The 18,453-nt window shown below is 38.6% G+C and overlaps 2 protein-coding genes across 2 annotated transcripts; both read right to left on the bottom strand.

The window, feature by feature from the left end:
• Positions 1-16,202: 16,202 nt before the first annotated feature.
• LOC150110096 (zinc finger BED domain-containing protein 5-like) lies at positions 16,203-16,664 on the bottom strand. Its single transcript, XM_090411111.1, has one exon. It carries the CDS (start codon positions 16,662-16,664, stop codon positions 16,203-16,205), a length of 462 nt encoding a protein of 153 aa, XP_090267237.1.
• An 896-nt stretch (positions 16,665-17,560) lies between these two features.
• On the bottom strand, positions 17,561-17,980 carry LOC150110097 (zinc finger MYM-type protein 6-like). The gene has a single exon (XM_090412230.1). The coding sequence runs from the start codon at positions 17,978-17,980 to the stop codon at positions 17,561-17,563; it is 420 nt and encodes a 139-aa protein (XP_090268356.1).
• Between the last annotated feature and the right edge of the window lie 473 nt (positions 17,981-18,453).

Raw genomic sequence — 18,453 nt, forward strand, 5'->3', positions numbered from 1 at the left:
GAAAACTACAAAAACGAAACCATCACAGTACATTGATTGCGTCACATATCGGTAATTTCCCTACAGTTGAACGCAGCGCCACGCACGAGAGTAGATACGCTCCTTATGCTGATATTTATATAGTGACACCTAATGTGAAAATCTTGAAAATTAAATTAAACAATAATTATTATTACTCACAATTTGAAAGGGTCTCAGTACTCATCGTGGAAGTGCATCCAGCCCACAAGAACTACCTAATTTAATACTTAATTTATATATTAAATACTGAAAAAAAGCAATTAAGAAATAAAGCACAATAAACTTATCTGACCATCGGGTCACTTTTTTTTTCCTACCGACGATGTAACTTAAAAAAAAAGGCGGTAGTCAATTTCCGTAATATACAGAAGAGTGAAAAAAAATCCTGTAGAAATGAAAAATGTATGAATATTTTTTTCAATATTTTGTAATTCAGAAATATTCATCATTCATAATTTAGTATTAATATATATAGCAAAGGTTGGTCGATTAATAAAGCCTCTGCTACTAATGGCTCACGAAAAAAGTTAAGCAAGTTTGAGCGCGGTTAGTAGTTGAAAGGGATTATTATAGTTCGCTGTTGGCACACTCTCCCTTGATAAGTCTTTGGACTTCCTGGAGGTGTCACATAATAATAATAATAATATATCAGTGTTGTAACGTGCCCATTTCGGTTGTGTGTGTGTGTGTGTGTGTGTGTGTGTGTGTGTGTGTGTGTGTGTGTGTGTGTGTGTGTGTGTGTGTGTGTGTGTGTGTGTGTGTGTGTGTGTGTGTGTGTGTGTGTGTGTGTGTGTGTGTGTGTGTGTGACCGTATGCATGGTCAAATGGGCAGAAAATTTTCCGGGGGGGGGCTTGGAGACAAATAATTACAGCAATATTTTTTATAATTATTGATTTGATTAAATAATTACATCAATAAATCTTTTAGCATTTTTGATGTAATTATTTGTTGATGTATTGATGTAAACTATAAATACATTTTTTTTTTCATTTTACATAGATTTTAATGATCTTTAATTCTTGGGGGAAAAAGTATTCAGAATTAATACAGTTTTTAGCACAATTTCATATATAAAAAAATGACTGGCATATTTTATTAAAAATCAACTAATTAATTAATCCCAAATTCATAAATTAAGTTATTTCCGTTTAAAAGCAAAAAATCATACAACTAACAAGTAAAATAATATTAAATTAAATACTTACCTTTTAAAAATGCATTTTTCTGTTTACATTTATTTCGCTATAAATTTACAATACACACTTCACTCAGTGAATCATTAGACAGATGTCAAATGAACTGGTCTCTGTTCACAACAGTATTGAACAATTTTTTCACAAATCAGAAAAGGATGAACCAAAAACAGGAAGACATGTTTTACTGCTGCAATAAAACACATGTTCTATGACTACCCCACTGTGGGCTAAAACACGCCAACCCATAATAAAATTTTAAGATAGAAAAGCATCCCAGGGTCGAGGTGTAAGATTACATATCTCAATCACTCTTACGATTATAATTTGTGGAATTTTTTACTCGATCCTGGGGGAAGTTCCCCTGCAAACGCCCTTGACCATGTGATTGCATTTTTATCGATGTATGAATTTTTGAGAGTGCATAACCATCATTTATAAGACGTAAGAAAAGGCAAGAATAAGTGTGAGTAGAATCACTTTATTAATAATTATTAATAATTCATTAATGGTTAATGAATTATTAATAATTATCATTTGTGATATGCATGTCCTATAAGTTGCAGGATAGAGCAAATGGCACAATTCTATAAAGTCTAAACATGAATAAGTGAATTTATGATGGCATAATTAAAAAAATGAAGAGAGAGAGAGAGAGAGAGAGAGAGAGTATTGCAGGAATAAATATAGTCTGATGGAGCAGCAAATCATCTCATAAAATTTATTGCATATGTTATGTGTATTTCTCTGATGTGTGTATATTTCGCTCCATTTTCGAAGAATTTTATTTTGTTTATTGAGATTCAGTATACATAACATTCGATCATTATCGGAATTATCTACACTTTCGAGAATCCTACATTCATTAGTTGTTGTTGTTTTTTTAGTGTCAGCGGTTCTTCTGTCTTATCAATGTCACATATGCTGGTATTTTGTTGTAGATCAACAACGTCATATAATACACAGAATATTCATTTTTATTCAGGAATAGATATTTTTTTGCAAAGACTAGAATAAAAATGTCTCTATATACTGTTAAAAAATTTTGTAACCTCAACAGATGCTATACCAATGGCTGTATTACAATGTTTGTAATACAGCCATTAGATACAGTAATCGCTCAACTCATGACAAGTGACAACATCCAATTGGACTGATTAACACAATAACCAATCACAGCTGCTAGGTGCTGGGTGAACTTAAAATGTTAGCTCACCGAGAGTGCTCCGTGGTCCCCTTCATGGTTTTGGCCCTTAAACTGGTCCTAATTTTTCGGCCCCAGCTACAGTCTCATTTCCTTGTGCATACGTACAGCCCTAGTTATGAAAATGATATCATCTTCATAACTCTTCTTTGATTTCTTTCCACAGCTTCTTTATCCTCTCGTAACCAAGAAGACAAAATATGCGCACAGTAGTACAGGTGTGCCTGTATAGGTCAGAGAAAAAGAGGGGACATGATAGAAACATTTAAGTTGCTTAAAGGGTTTATATGATAAAAACAGAGGAAATGTTTCAGCACTTGACTGGGGGGGTCCATAACAGGGGGGGTTATCCCTGAAAGCTGAATAAAGGTGTGGTCTGTATGGGTGTGAGGACTAGATTTTTTGCTTGGAGAGTTGTGAATGAGTGGGATTGGTTGCCAGAGTCAGTTGTGATTGCTTTGTTTGTTAATTGGTTCAAGAAGAGGTACGATAGATTGCGTGGATAGATGGATCTCTCACGATGAATCTTCGGACTCCATGGAGGTGCCTGTATAATAATAATAATAAACTCTCTGCTTTCTTATAGTATCACTGACATCCTTTACCTTTGCACCAGGAAAACACGATTTCGTCACACTCTCCTTAAGGACTCCTCATATCAATGAATCATCATACAAAATCTGATCCTTATTTTCACGCTTTGCTTTTTATGCTCTCCTTTTTCACCCCTTTCTTTCGCTTCTGTGTCATACCATCCGCCAAGCATTTCTCCAACTACTCAATATAACGTTTTGTTTTGTGAAGAACTCTACATGATTGCACTTTCTCAGAATTGTATTCTGAGAAAGTGCAATATTTCTGATAATGATGCAAAGATAAGAAGTGATATATTTCTGATAATGATGCAAAGATAGACGGCAATCAGAATGGCTATCAGTTGAATCTTATTACGCTAAGGTGGTGCATAATTTTACACTTCATAACATTCAACTGATAGCCATTCTGATTGCCCTGTCTATCTTTGCATCATTATCAGAAATAAAAAATGACCAATGAACTCCTGTTAGATCCTTCTAATGTCATCAATTGACTAAACAGCAACACTGAACCCTGTGGTACACCACTGGCCACCCGAAATCTGGCAGCGTATACAGCGGGTATACGCTGTATACGCTGTATATTTTTGATACATTTCAACCATCCATTTAGAGTATCCTAGTGGATGGTTGACAAACAGGGGATGTTTTGTCTGCATCATAATAAGCTTTTAAACGTGCCAATAGCCTTGTATTGTAGTTCTTTTATTTTATTTTTAGCAGATATATTTTTGCTTTTACTTGTCTGTTTGATCTGTCTTAATTGTATAGGCGATATAATTTTGTTTAGATTTTCTTCCTGTTCCCTCTTCCGCTGGTGCTTTATTCTACTTCCTATTCGGATAGCTGTCTTTTTGATATTTAGTTTAAATGTTTCCTATATGCTGATTTCGTTTTCGAGTTTTTCTACTTCTACTATCATTTGTTTCCGCTGCAGTATTAAAATGATCATCCTCGGTCAGCTTTTGATTAAATTACCGTAATGGACAGTTTCGATTAATGTATCCTTCGATTTTTCTTTTTGGGAAATCTGAAGTTTGGCTTCTACCATGTAGAAGACATTAAACATACTCCAGTCGTCTTCAGTGACCAAGACAACTGGAGTATGTATGTTTAATACTTTTTAAAGCTATAATTCGATAGGCTGGAATGTAAATTCTATTTCTTCTAGATGCCTGGGACGAAGTGAGTGAATTCTTTTGTCATCGGATATAAAGACCTGAATCCATCAGTAAGTTTGCAGTCTTTAAAGATGTTGATCTGTTCCTTTTTCTGGTACTTCAGACATTTTTTCTTGGTCTTTTATCTTACTTTCTATGAAGTTTATGTCCCCGGCAACTATGGAATTTTTTTTTGTTTTTTTTCAGTAGATGACTCTTTTTTTTCCCCTCCCAAAACGTTCTTTTTCGTTAACTTTTGTTCGTCCATATACATTAACAGATTACATATTTTGTTTTCCAACACTGTATCAACTTCTATCACTTTACGCCTTATGGGTACATCATGAGAAAGTAGCTGAATATCCGGGTTATGTTTCATTGATGTTATTAATTCACCAGTACAGGGGCGAATGCTGGTCTTGAAATTCACGCTTGCTCTTGTTACCATTCAGGGAATGAGAGGTGTGACTGAAGTCTGAATAGCGAAATAATGAATTACTGGTCATTTAAAACTATGTAGTACAGGTAACCCTCGTATAACGCGGATGTTACGTTCCGCAGAAATGCCACATTATATAAAAAGTTATGCGAGTCTCATATCACATAGAAAGAGTACGGTTATGTTCCGAAATCGTTTTTTTAATTAAATTATAAAAACAACAATGACATATCCAATAAAAAAAATATTTTTATTTAATTTAGGTAATTCATGTAAGCTAAGAAAACATAAACTATGAAACAAATGCGTAGTCTAAAAGTATAAAAATCACAAATTGTACTTAAACTTCATTGCACATAATGCATAAATGTTTTAGGCAAAATAAAATAAAGTGCATATTTTAATCTTTCATAGCACGAGGATTTGAGGATTGGTTAATAAACACTGTTTTTGTCATGTAATCATCCGATGTAGAGTAATTCTACTGTTTTGTAGAGTAATTGTATCTTTGGAAACTTTGAATCCAGGAGCTGGTCTTTCATTTTTCGAAATATAGGTGCGCTTTTTTGCACTTTTTTCCAATATAACCCGGATTCATCCGCATTGAACACCTGGTCTGCACTATAAATGTTTATAAACTTTGAGAGTTTTTTGTTTAATAAGATTTCCATCCAAAGGAATTTTCTTTTGAATGCAATCTTCTATCGAAATCATTAGAGATTTCTCCATTTTTCCATTAGAATATCGCATATACGAGCAACGCGCTTTGCACTTATCGTTGACCCAGCAATAAACACTTTCTCGGATTTTATGTTCATTTTGTTTGATTGTTCGATTTGTTGATTCATTTAAATTCAAAGTCCCTGCAAAAACTCCTGGTTTTTCTACATTTTTTAACCGATCCAAGATTTTTAATATTTTTCTTCGAGAGAAATTAATTTTGTTTTCAATGTTGGTTTTTCCCTTTCGTTAAAGTTTGTCGCCATTACTATAGAAATAACTTTTAACACACACACACACACACACAAAAAGCAAGCATTTCATATTGTATGTAACTCACGAGAAAATGAAGTGCTCAACTTGAGATGAACACACTTATTAATTCTAATGCACCTTCCTGGTAGAAAAGAGGTCGCTTTTCAACAATAAATGTTTTATACGGTAACAATTGAGGTACATGCGTGCTAAAAGGTATTTATTATTATTATTATTATTATTATTATTATTATTATAAAACCTCCATGGAGTCAAAGACTCATCGTGGGAGGCCACTGTTATACACACAGTTTATCATACTGTGCCTTAAATATATTCACTGTCTCTGCACACACCACACTCTCGGGCAAAGCATTCCAATCACTCACCACTCTCCATGCAAAAAACCTGCTCCTCACTCCCTTGCTCACACCCTCCTTATATAGCTTCCAGGAATGACCTCTTGTTCTCCTGCTATCCTCACCCATTCTAAGCTGTTAAGTGGTAATAACCACTTAACAGCTTATATGTCTCAATCATATCTCCCCCCTCCTCCTTCTATCCACCAATTTCTGCAAATTGCATTTTGTCAATCTGACTTCATACTCTACATTCCAGAGACCAGAAACCACCTTAGTAAATCGCCTCTGAACTTTTTCCAATGCAATTTCATCTTTTTGAAAACCAGGTGACCAGATATGTGTGCACAGTAATCCATATATGGCCTGATCAAAGCCTTATACAAAGGAACCATAACATCCTTACTTCTACAAGTCAATGTCCTCCGCATCATTCCCATTATCCGCAGTGTTGTCTTCGCTATTTTAGTAACATGTCCCCGAAATTTTAGGTCCTTGTCTACAATCACTCACAGATCTCTCATTTCCTCTACCTCTTCCAAGATATTCGCACCGATTGTGTACTTTACATCCCATCTCTGCTTCCCAAATTTCAAAACCTTACACTTTGAAACATTGACTTGACATCCCCCACTTATTTACCCATTCAGACAGTGTATTCAAGTCCTCTTGCAAAGCTACAGCATCCACACTATTCCTGATAGCTCTACCCAACTTTGCATCATCTGCAAACAACTGCACATCACCATTCAGACCTCTCTCCAGATATCATTCACATACAAATTAAACAGCAATGGATCCAAAACAGACCCTTGAGGTACACCACTAGTAACTTTCCTCTTCTGGGATATCGCTCCTCCATACATAACTCGCTGATACCTATCAGACAACCAATCTCCAATCCACTGAACCAATCTACTGTTCAGCCCCATCCGTTCCAATTTAATTACCAGCTTGTCATGTGGCAATTTATCAAACGCCTTTGCAAAATCTAAATGTACCACTGTATATGCCATACCCTTATCCAACGCATTTGTCACTTTATTATAAAAAGTAAGCAGGTTGCTAAAGCACGATTTTCCTTTAGTAAATTTATGCTGGCCGCCAAAGAGTATTTTTCTGTTGTCAACCCAATTCTGAACTTTATTCCTAACTAACTTCTCTAATACCTTGACCACAACTCCAGACACACAGACTGGTCTATAATTCAAAGCCTTACTCTTATCACCTCCCTTATGAATTGGAACAATTTTACCCTCTTTCCACTCTTTTGGAACTTGACCCAGTGAGAGACTCATGTTGAAAAGATATACAAAAGCTGTTGTTAACTCTCTAGCGCATTCCCTCAGGACACGTGGTGAAATAGCATCAAGTCCTACAGCCTTATTTACATCAAGTCTATTCAATTCCTCATATACCTCCTGTTCACTTACTAACAGTTCCTCTTCCTCCTCCTCTCCCACTGCTTTCAAGTTCTGCATGATGTCACATTCACAAGAATGAAATACCTTTAGAAATTGCTCACTAAATATCTCAACTATATCCTCCGCAGCGGTTATCATTCCTCCGTTTTCAACAATCAATCCCATCCTACCATAATCATCCCTTTTTCTACTGGCGACATATCGAAAAAACTCCTTAGGATTTTTTTTTTTTTTTTGGCCGCTTTAGCTAACTGCTGCTCATGCTGCATTTGTTTTTGCTACCCTTATCAAGCTAGTCACCTTCCTCGCCTGCTCTTAGTACTTCTCATGCAACTGGTTGTTATAGATACTCATTTTGTGTTTCTTCCATAATACCTTCTTCTTCCAGATTGCATACCTTATCTCTTGATTCATCCATTTTACACCTACTCTGTTTACCCTCTTGACCCTTGGAATACACTCTGATATTGCCTCCACCAAATAGTTCTTGAGTATGGCCCAAGCAGCATTGATATCCTTTCCATCCAGTTCCTCTTTCCAATTTATTATCGCAAGCTGTTTCCTGAGCTTTTCGTAATTACCAGTCGTATAATTCCACATATATCCCTTTCTAACAGACGTCCTCGAATGACTGGTCACCCTGCACGTGATCACTCTCACCAACTGGTGGAAGATTTGACACCTCATTTATAATAACATCATCTGATGAGATGATCAAATCCAATACTCTTGATCCTCGTGTACCCTCCGTTACGTGCTGCCTAAGGTAATTATCTTTCAAAAAATCCAAAAATTCATTTTCTTTACCCCCAGATGCAGTCTCTTGCTTCCAGTCTATATTACCATAATTAAAGTCGCCCATAATGATAACTCGTTTCTTGCTAGCTAGGCCAATTTGCCTATACATTTCCTTCTCATTACCCTCCATATTACCAGGTCTATAGCAACACCAAACTAAATATTTCATCCTGTTTACTTCTACCTCACACCATACGGCCTCAAAACCACTATTTGCACCTTGCAATTCCACTTTAGATGGGCACAACTTATCTGCTACCATTAACAGTACTCCTCCTCCCTTTCTTCCCTGTCTATCTTCACGAAAAATATCATATCCGTTCATCTCTATTCCTGTCAGGATGTCATCGTCATCTAACCACGTCTCACTTATACCAACAATTTTGGGGCGAACAGACTCGAGCAAAGCAACAATTTCGTTCCCCTTATTTCGAATACTTCTAGCATTAGTGAATAAACATAATAAATCATTACTGCTTCTACAAGTCCTAAGAGCATCACTCCTGCGATGTGACTCTTCAATACCTTCCCTGTCACTTCCTCTATATTACCACCAATTCTACAACTTTCTTCACACCTAAACTCTTTCCATCCATCCCAGGCCATCTCAATCTGTGTTTGTCCGCTTACACATTCACTTCTGAATTCAGCACCCGCATGTTTCATAAAGTTTCTCCCAGTCCACCCTGACTCCCTCCGTTTCCCTGTTCATGTTGAACCTCCACTCTCTCATTTTCTTCATTCATAATATTCACCTCCCCATTTGCAAGTGAACAAATACCTCTCCCTACCTTACTTTTTTGCTCTTTCATATCACTTCGCACCACCTCAGATATATTCATTACAGTTATTACTTCTCCTGCCCGTAACAATCTCTCCAGCCGACTCACACCAAAACCATTTAAATGCAGCCCATCTTCTTTATACAATTCCATCCGTCCCTCAAATTCCTCCCACACATTCACAAAATGCACTCCATTCTCCTCACATAACTGCGCTAACATATCATTCATAATCTTTGCTCGCCTCCTCAATTCATCACTATCATACCTTGGCAACACACTGACTACCTTTCCTACCACACTGTTATCTTTTACTCTCCTTAATAATCTCCTTATATCCAATCTGGCATTTTCCTTGTTCCCATCCAAATCATTTGTTCCTACTACAACCACCAACTCTTGTGCTCTCTTACTCCTCATGTCCAACGCTTCAATCACTCTCTCCATTCTACCACCAGGAAAACAAACCTTGTGCATCTTCTCATTCACCACAGCTCTAATAATGGAATCTCCATAGAGAACCACTCTTGAATCATTTGATATATCTTTCGCATGCCCATCTTTCCTTCTGCTCTTATTCACTCTTTCATGTATGTCTCTAATTCTTTTCATCTCATTTCGCATGCAGTTCATATCTTGCTTCATCATCAACTCTGCTTTCCTGTCCACATCCAATATATATACCTGTCTGTCATTTTCATGTAGTTTCATATTATGTCTTTGGATATTTTTGGTCGCGCAGCATCTACAGCAGTCCTTACAATGATGTGCTGACGAGGATATCCAAGTATAATTAACTGACCCATTTTCCTTCTCTTGAGCAACATTCTGATCCTGTAATGGAAGCTGCTGATCATGTATTTTAGGAATGTTTGGCATAACAGCAGTAAGCCTGGATGTATCCCAAGACATCATCATCATCATGGATTTACTGTCTTCATGTGAAGAACTGGCACAAGGTGAAACTGCAGCTCCAGGTAATAAGAGTGAGACACCAGGTTCGATATCTTTTATCATACTTTGTGCAACTTGAAGAGAAGTAGATAATTCAGGTGATACAGAACAAGGAACTAGTATTTGGCTAATATTTAGCCCTGATTCTATGTTATTTGAGTGAGTTTCAATTAACTCAACAGTATTAAGAATAGGCATCGTATTCATTACTGGGATTGACAATGAATCTTGGAGCAAACTGTCAAAAGATGTTGCCAACGCCTGTGATTCCTCAATTCCTATTATTGTATCTTCACTTTGTTGTGATCCTTTTACCAACACTGAACTCTTTCCCCTAATATAAATTCGCTACTTATAATTACATGCTGGATACAGGCAGACACAAATTTAACGAAGATAAAATTTGATTTTTAAGTCGCGCGGTGAAAAACATGAAAATATAAAGGGGTACTACAATTTGTAGACCGTGTTTTTATCGGAACCGTCTTGTATAAGTACGCGTTCAATAATAGTTACTACAATTTTTGCGTTATATCGAAACCGCGTTGTATAAGTACCGCTTTATTATTATTATTATTATTATTATTATTATTATTACGGGCAACTCCAGGGAGTCATTAGACTCATCGAGGGAGGCCCCAAATCATTTTCATCACAACTATTCGACATTCATACAGTATCTATCATACCTCGCCTTAAACTCATTCACTGTCACAGCATCCACCACAGACTCAGGGAGCGCATTCCACTCATTCACTACTCTAAAAGTAAAGAACCCAGCTCTAACACCTTTACTAACAACACTTTTGCCCAGTTTCCATGGATGTCCCCTAGTCCTCCCACAACCAGCCCTGTTCTCAAAAATATCTTCTGAATTAATTTTATAGAAACCCTTCAGTAATTTGAATGTCTCAATCATATCTCCCCTCCTCCGCCTATCAACCAATTTTTGCAACCCACAAATCCTCAACCTGTTCTCATACGGTTCATTCCACAGACCTGCTATCATCTTGGTCACTCGCCTCTGGATCCTCTCTACCTCCTCCCCATCAAGAAGAAACCTAGGTGACCAAATCTGAGCACAGTAGTCGAGATGAGGTCTTATCAAGGCTCGATACAGAGGAACAATAACCTGCTTGTCTCTGCTTGTCAACGTATTCTTCAGCAACCAAGTGATTTGATGAGCTGATTTGGCCACTTTTGCAATGTGTCCCCTAAATTTCAATTCCTTATCCACCAACACTCCTAAATCTCGTGCCTCATCAATTTCCTGGAGCACGGTTCCACCAATGCAGTAAACTGCCTCCCATCTTTTCACCCCAAAATGTATAACCTTACATTTTGCCACATTAAATTGACATCCATTCTCCCTAGCCCAGACCTCCAATCTATCCAAATCATCCTGCAAAATTTTGACATCATCTGCATTCACTATTGCCCTACCCAACTTCGCATCATCCGCAAACAAATGAACTGTTCCTCTCAGATCCTTTCCTATATCATTTATGAACAAATTAAACAGCAGTGGTCCAAGAACAGATCCTTGTGGTACACCACTAGTCACAGGCCGTCTAGTGGACTCTACTCCTGAGTAAACCACTCTCTGATATCTCTCCGTCAACCACCCTCCTATCCATCTCACCAACCCTATGTCCATTCCCATATGCTGCAATTTACTGATTAGAATTCCATGTGGTATCCTGTCAAAGGCCTTAGCAAGGTCCAGCAGAATCACTGTAAACCCATTACCCTTATCCAGTTCAGCCGTCACTGTGTTATAATACGTGAGCAAGTTACTGAGGCATGACCTACCCTTCACAAAACCATGCTGTCCCCGATACAGTATCCCATTTTCTTCTATCCAATCTTGTATTTTCCTCTTGACTATTTTCTCTAAGACCTTGATAATGATTCCTGTTATGCTGATTGGCCGGTAATTTTCAACAGCAGCCTTGGAACCACCTTTGTGCAGTGGAACTATTTTCCCCTCTTTCCACCCCCTTGGGACTGACCCAGTCCTGAGGCTCAAATTAAACATAATGGTCAAGGGCACTGACAATTCTTTGGCCGCTTCACGTACGACACGAGCTGGTATACCATCCAATCCCACAGATGTATTGACATTGAGGTTCTGTAATAGCCTAGTTACCTCTACCTCATTCATCACAATTCCAGTATAAGCTGTTGGTTCCTCCATTTCCGCAAAGCCACCACCTGGATGATATACTCTTGCAAAGTGCTCGCTCAGTAATTCCACAACATCGACTGATTCAGTTACCTCCCTACCCTCAGCATTTTTTAAGATCATTCTACCATGAGCATTTTTCCTTTTACTTGCAACATATTGAAAAAACTGTTTGGGATTCTCTTTAGCCTGCATGGCCAATTTCCTTTCGTAATCTGCTTTTGCTTTTCTTACCACCCTTGTTACCATCCTGGCCTGAGCTTTATACTGTTCATGCACCTGATGGTCACCCTTCTCCTTAAATTCCCTCCACAATTGTTTCTTTTTTTGCAGCTCAAGCTTAATAGTGTTATTCATCCATTTAACCCCTACCTGATTTATTATTCGGACTCTTGGTATACAGTCAACCATTGCCTCCTGCAAACCGTTCTTAACCACCTCCCATGCACCATCAACATCCAGCCCTTGCAGTTTTACATGCCATGGCATTGAGCCAAGCACACACCTAAGCTTGTCATACTTACCAGCCCGGTAATTCCACATATACCCTGTCTTAATTGTAAATTCGACTCCTTTAGCCACCTCCCAAGTCATGACCTTATGGTCACTCTCACCAATTGGTGGCAACATGGTCATGTTCGTTACAGCTACATTCTCAGTTGCAATTACTAGGTCCAGCACTCTCTGCCCCCTGGTATTTTCCAATACATGTTGCCGTAGATAGTTGTCCCTTAATAACTGCATAAAATCCAATTCCTTCCTCCCATGTGCCCTCTCCTCTTTCCAGTCAATGTTACCATAATTGAAATCACCCATAATAATTACCCTCCTTCCATTCATTTCTTCTATTTGCTTATGCATACTATTCCCACCATCCACTCCATCACCCGGTCTATAGCAGCACCCAATTGTATATTTTGTTCTGCTAGATTGTATCTCACACCAAACAGCCTCAAATGTGCTTTTTTCCCCATCCTGCAGTTCAAATTCTATACTCCTTGGCTGAAGCTCATCAGCTATCATCAATAACACTCCTCCCCCCTTTTTATTCACCCTGTCACTCCTGAACACGCTATACCCATCGCATTCAATCCCACTAGCTTTATCATCCTCTGTCAGCCATGTTTCACTAATACCGACAACCTGTGGCCTGGAAGTGCCAACCATGGCCAAAAACTCTTCCTTCTTGTTCCTAATACTCCTGGCATTAGTGTACATGAATCGCAGAAGCCCATTTGTCCCATCCCTACTTTGATTCCTTATACTAATTATCCCATTCTGATTTGTTGTCCGTCGTACTCGCCCGGGCATAACATACTCATTCATACACTTAACTGCCCCCCCTAAAGTCTGCATATCTACTCCCCCCCCTCTTAATAAATCTAGTTTCCCTGAGTCTGTACATCCACTTCCACATCATTCATCAACACTCTTTCAAGTCTCCGTACACCAACTCCATTCAAATGTAACCCATCCATCTTATATAAGTCCTTTCGCCCATCGAACTCATTCCACACATCCACAAATTCCACACCACTCTCCATGCATAACCCACGCATAAAGTCATTGGCAATTATGGCCCTCCTTCTAAACACTTCGCTGTCATACCGCGGTAAGATACTCACCATCCTAACTCTCTCACTCTTCTCTTTTGCTACCTCAAACAACTCCCTCACATCCTCTATCATTTCCATTTTGTCCTCTTTCAAATCATTCGTTCCTGCCACTATTATCATCTCTTTCACCCTCTGTTTTTGCAGTCGAATAGATTCGCTGACGTCCTTTATGTTCGCACCCGGCTGGTATGACTTCGTTAAACTCTCAATTATTACGCCTCTTAATAGCGAATCCCCATACAGCACTCGCTCCTTCATTTTATTGACGTTTACGTACATTCTATTTTTTGCCGTCACAGACTTCCGCCGGTTATTTGTCGGTACGTTCAACACACATTTTTGCATACGCTCCAGTTGTCGTTTGGCTCTGTGTATCGCGCCATGTAAACGGGCAATTTCGCTACTCGCATTTATCTCACCATTTTCATTATCGATCAAATCATCCATTCCTTCGGTGTTTCTACCTTCATTTACACTTTCAGCGACGCTCTCACACATATCTGGCACTACCACGCAATTCTCTAGTACACCGCCATTTTCTACATTCTGACTACCGTTAACGATATCAGTCTCGATACACGAAACACGCTTGAAGTCCTCATTCTCTTTACACTTTCTACACATATTAACTCCACTATCACTTTCTAACCAGACTCCTACCGCTCTTCGCAAGGCATACATCTCACAGACAGCACATTGCATAAATTCTTTTACATCAAAACTCTTAAGCAAGCATGGCGACCTGGCCGCCATTTTTTTCTTTATCGGTGCCATGTGTACGCTATCTTTTCTTAAAAATAATAATTAAAATAACAGAAAACACGCAAAAATTGCACAGACACACCAAGAATCAAAAAGCAAACAATACTACTTAAAATTCTGGTAAAATATCTAATGTTAACACAAAATAATACTGATCTTTCCAGGAGCTCTCGACGACGATCTAATCCGTGCGACACCAAGCCCGACACCCCAATACGAGGGTTACCTGTATTTAGAAATTTATGTACATTTAATCAGAAGTACAACATTTATTTTACAAATGATATTCTATCTTTTTCAATTTAGCTGCTTGAATACGAATTCTACCCTACTTCTTTATGAACATGTCAATAACATCGTCATAAAAAGTTGGTTGTAACTTAATTTTCCCAAGCAACACGCACACTTGTAAAGGCTGGCTGAAGCTCACTGGCTAGAGCTACTTTGACTGCGTATGGCCCGTGTTTAAGCAACAGGGTGAGATGACGTGAAGGGAGCGGAAATGGCTATGCGCGCGCAAGAAATCACAGTGCTGAAGCGAGGACCTGGATGTTCCCACAACCGAGCAAGCCAAGGTAGCTTGACTAGCGTTGGCCTTCGATACACAACGCAAAGCTCAATTATTGCCGCGCAAGCTTAAAACGTCTTCTGTCTAGAAAAATAAAAGCCTAAATGGAATGCTTATAAACGCGTACATTTATTAACAAATAAATATTACTTCTTTCTCAATTAATGAGCTTGAGCAGCAAGCATGGAGAATTCGCCACTGCACCACTATTACTTTTATTTGCAAATTCGGATATTAAAATATAATGGATAGGCCAGGACGTCCTCTTAAACGATTCAACGATGACCGGAACAGGCCATGCTAGGCCTAAATCCTTGATACGTATGATAATGATGATGATGATGATGGATAGGCATTCTTTTTTCAAATTGTGGTATGGGTTCAATAAAGCAAATCTTTGTTTCTTATAGCATTATAATATCTGGAAAAGTTTTAAATAATTGATTTACAAGTAAGTTTTGAGTGTCCTTGTGATTTAGATCATTAAAATATAGGCTCATAATTTTCATGTTGTGTGTTATTTATATCAGCGGTCGCCAATCTTTTGGACCTCACGGACCACTAAACTCACAATTTTGAATCCCGCGGACCACTAACATGAATTATTTTTAAAAGGTACAAACATGTATAAAATAATGATCATAAACATTTCATTTTATTAATATGAAATGCCCTTGTTTAATTATAACAAAATTATTAGTGTGATATCAAGGCCTCCGTAGCGCAATTGGAAGAACGACCGTACGTTGCGCCCTTCAATTGGAATAGGCCTAAGTTCGATTCTCGTCGTGAACGGGAGGAATCTTTATGTGGACTTTTTCAATCGAAGGTGAGTTAGCCGATCTCATACGGAGGTAGCAGGGTATTTTCTCCCGGAAACTCGGGTTTTTCATCCAGCATACAGATAAATCGGCCCTTCAGAACACAAGCAATTTACAGACAAAAAATATTAGTTGTGGTGGGCTGTTGATGGAGGTGATTGGTAGTAGAACTTCGGTGGAGATAGTAGGTGTTCTCCCACGATGAGTCTTCGAACTCCTTGGAGGTGTCACGAATAGTAATAATAATAATATATGTTGCTGCTCGCTTGAAATAAGTTTATGGATTCTTGGCTCCAATGATGTCACTGCAACACGGAGAACCGTTTCTATTTCAAGCTACAGAGTTACTTGTTTTTAATTGCCGTAACAGATGGGAATGTCTTTTCACACAAATAGGTTGTTGCAAATGGAATGAAAATTTTGATGGCTTTTTCAGTCAGCACTGGATATTCACTTTTTAAGGAGAGCCAAAAATGATGTCTTGCTGAGGACGAGTGGAATTTAGTTTTGAGACTGTCGTCGGATGACAGATCGATTAGGCTTTCTTTTTCTTTCATGCTCAAATCGCTATCTTCAATTTTCGCCGAAAATGGATCCATTATCCACATAATGCCATAAATGGGGTCCTCTTCCTTTGGGTAATAACGGCCAAACGATTCTGTGAGCGACCGTAAGTGCTGTCGAACAATGGTTATTACCTGTCTGTTGACATCCTCTTCTTTCATATACTCATCAAGATTCGGGAACATTTGCAGATCTTCTTCAGCCAACCACGTTTGCTGAATGGCATGAAATGCCACAGCCATTTCTTTTGAAATGCATCCATTTTACCTAAGTAAAATGGATGCATTTCAAAACAATGCATCCATTAACGAGCTAAACACGCCCTTTCAAGGACGTGTTTAGCTCGTTCAACAGTGAAAAAATATTTGCCAGGTATACAAGCTTGGCTAGCCAATCATCGTTCGGACAAGAGATCTAGGAATTTCGATTTATTTTGTTGCTGGAAAAATAACTTGACTTCTTGATGCAAATAGTATTTTGCCTATCGACAGCCATCTCACCTCAGCGTGAAGAAGGAATTGGTATATTGAGAGCCCATTTCTTCACAAGTGCCTCAAATATTCGAGAATTGAGCGCTTTGTGCCGAATTTCATTTACAATTTTAATGACATCAGATCAGAGAGTACTTCTTGCAGTTCTAGAGACATTCTTTTCGCCAATTTGCTCGCGATGTAAAATACAATGAGTAAACAACATGTCTGGGTATCCAACATTTTTCACTTTTGTAACAACTCCTGAACGATGCCCGGTCATGCTAGCGGCACCATCTGTGCATATCCCAACATATTTCTTCCATTCAATACCGTGTCTTAGTAAATAACCATTAAGTGCATCGAAAATCTCAGAGCAGGCTGTTCTACCCGGCAAGTTCAGCGAACAGAGGAGTACTTCCTTTAGCTCTCCTTGACACTCAAACCTCACAAAACAAAGAACTGACTCTTTAGTCATGTCTGTTGATTCGTCGAGTTGAATAAAACGTTGAATTTTTCACCAATTCTATCACTTGATTTTCAATATTTTCTGCCATGTCTTCGATTCTGCGCTTCACAGTATTAGCGGACATAGGAATTACTTTCAGTCTCTGGACAGCCTGTTTCCTTAAAACCTTTTCACAGGCTTATAACAAGCAAGGTTTAATTTATTCTTCTCCAATCGTATACGGCTTTTTACTTTTCGCGATTTGAAATGCTATCAAATAAGAAGCCTTTACCATGGACTTGTCTTCAACTGTCATTTTTACTAATGAACTTATTTGCTTTTGCATACTTTCACGCATCCTTTGAAAATATTCAACTGGCTTCTTAGTTAAATCTGAGTCTTTTGACTGCAAGTGCCTAGCGAGTTTCGAAGGTTTCATGGCATCGTTGCATAAACTCTCGGAACACACGACACAAAGCGGCCGTGGATCCAGCTCACTTCCAGGTTCTTGAATAAATCCAAACTTCAAGTAGTCCCCCATCATATTTTCTTGAAACCTTGAACTTTTTCTTCTCTCCGCCTCCAGTTGCAATGTCCTTCCTGATGGTGCCCTGCTGGGGCTGTGGAGGCTCTGATTCATTGATCAACTCACGGTTACGCGAAGTATTACTAAAGAAATGCAAAATGCTTGGTTGCTTTTTCTCACTCATTGTGGGTTTATTTTATTTGAATCTTAAACCAAACAAGAAATAACAGTTATCAAACTCAAGCTCTTCGATGCCATTAAATATCACTGTGCACAGTTAAAATAAAAACATCGCTGGTCGCTTACTTAAGAAGAGTATCGTGAGGAATAAACACCAGTATAGTGCTGACAGACGACAGTTCGCTTCAATAAAATGAAACAATCGGACGAGAATCGGTATTTACGGGGAGGAGGTGAGGGGTGATTGTTGTGAGGGTACGCATGCGCCACTAAAGCCTGGCGCATGCCACTGCGTCCTAACCTTCTCAACTCGTACTAGAGTACCAGCGTTTGCAAGCCAGCCGCTAGTGGCCCGACAACAAAAGCGCCCCTAGACAAAAATTGTCAGCGATCCTGTGTCGGTGTCC

The sequence above is a fragment of the Typopeltis vanoorti genome, chromosome 1, assembly GCF_054136105.1.
Source record: "Typopeltis vanoorti isolate ZY-2024b chromosome 1, IOZ_Tvanoo_1.0, whole genome shotgun sequence".
Lineage (NCBI taxonomy): Eukaryota > Metazoa > Arthropoda > Arachnida > Uropygi > Thelyphonidae > Typopeltis > Typopeltis vanoorti.

What these genes read in the sequence shown, in the direction of transcription:
- LOC150110097 (XM_090412230.1), bottom strand. Translation starts at nt 17,980, where the DNA reads ATGAATCAGAGCCTCCACAGCCCCAGCAGGGCACCATCAGGAAGGACA.
- LOC150110096 (XM_090411111.1), bottom strand. Translation starts at nt 16,664, where the DNA reads ATGGCTGTGGCATTTCATGCCATTCAGCAAACGTGGTTGGCTGAAGAA.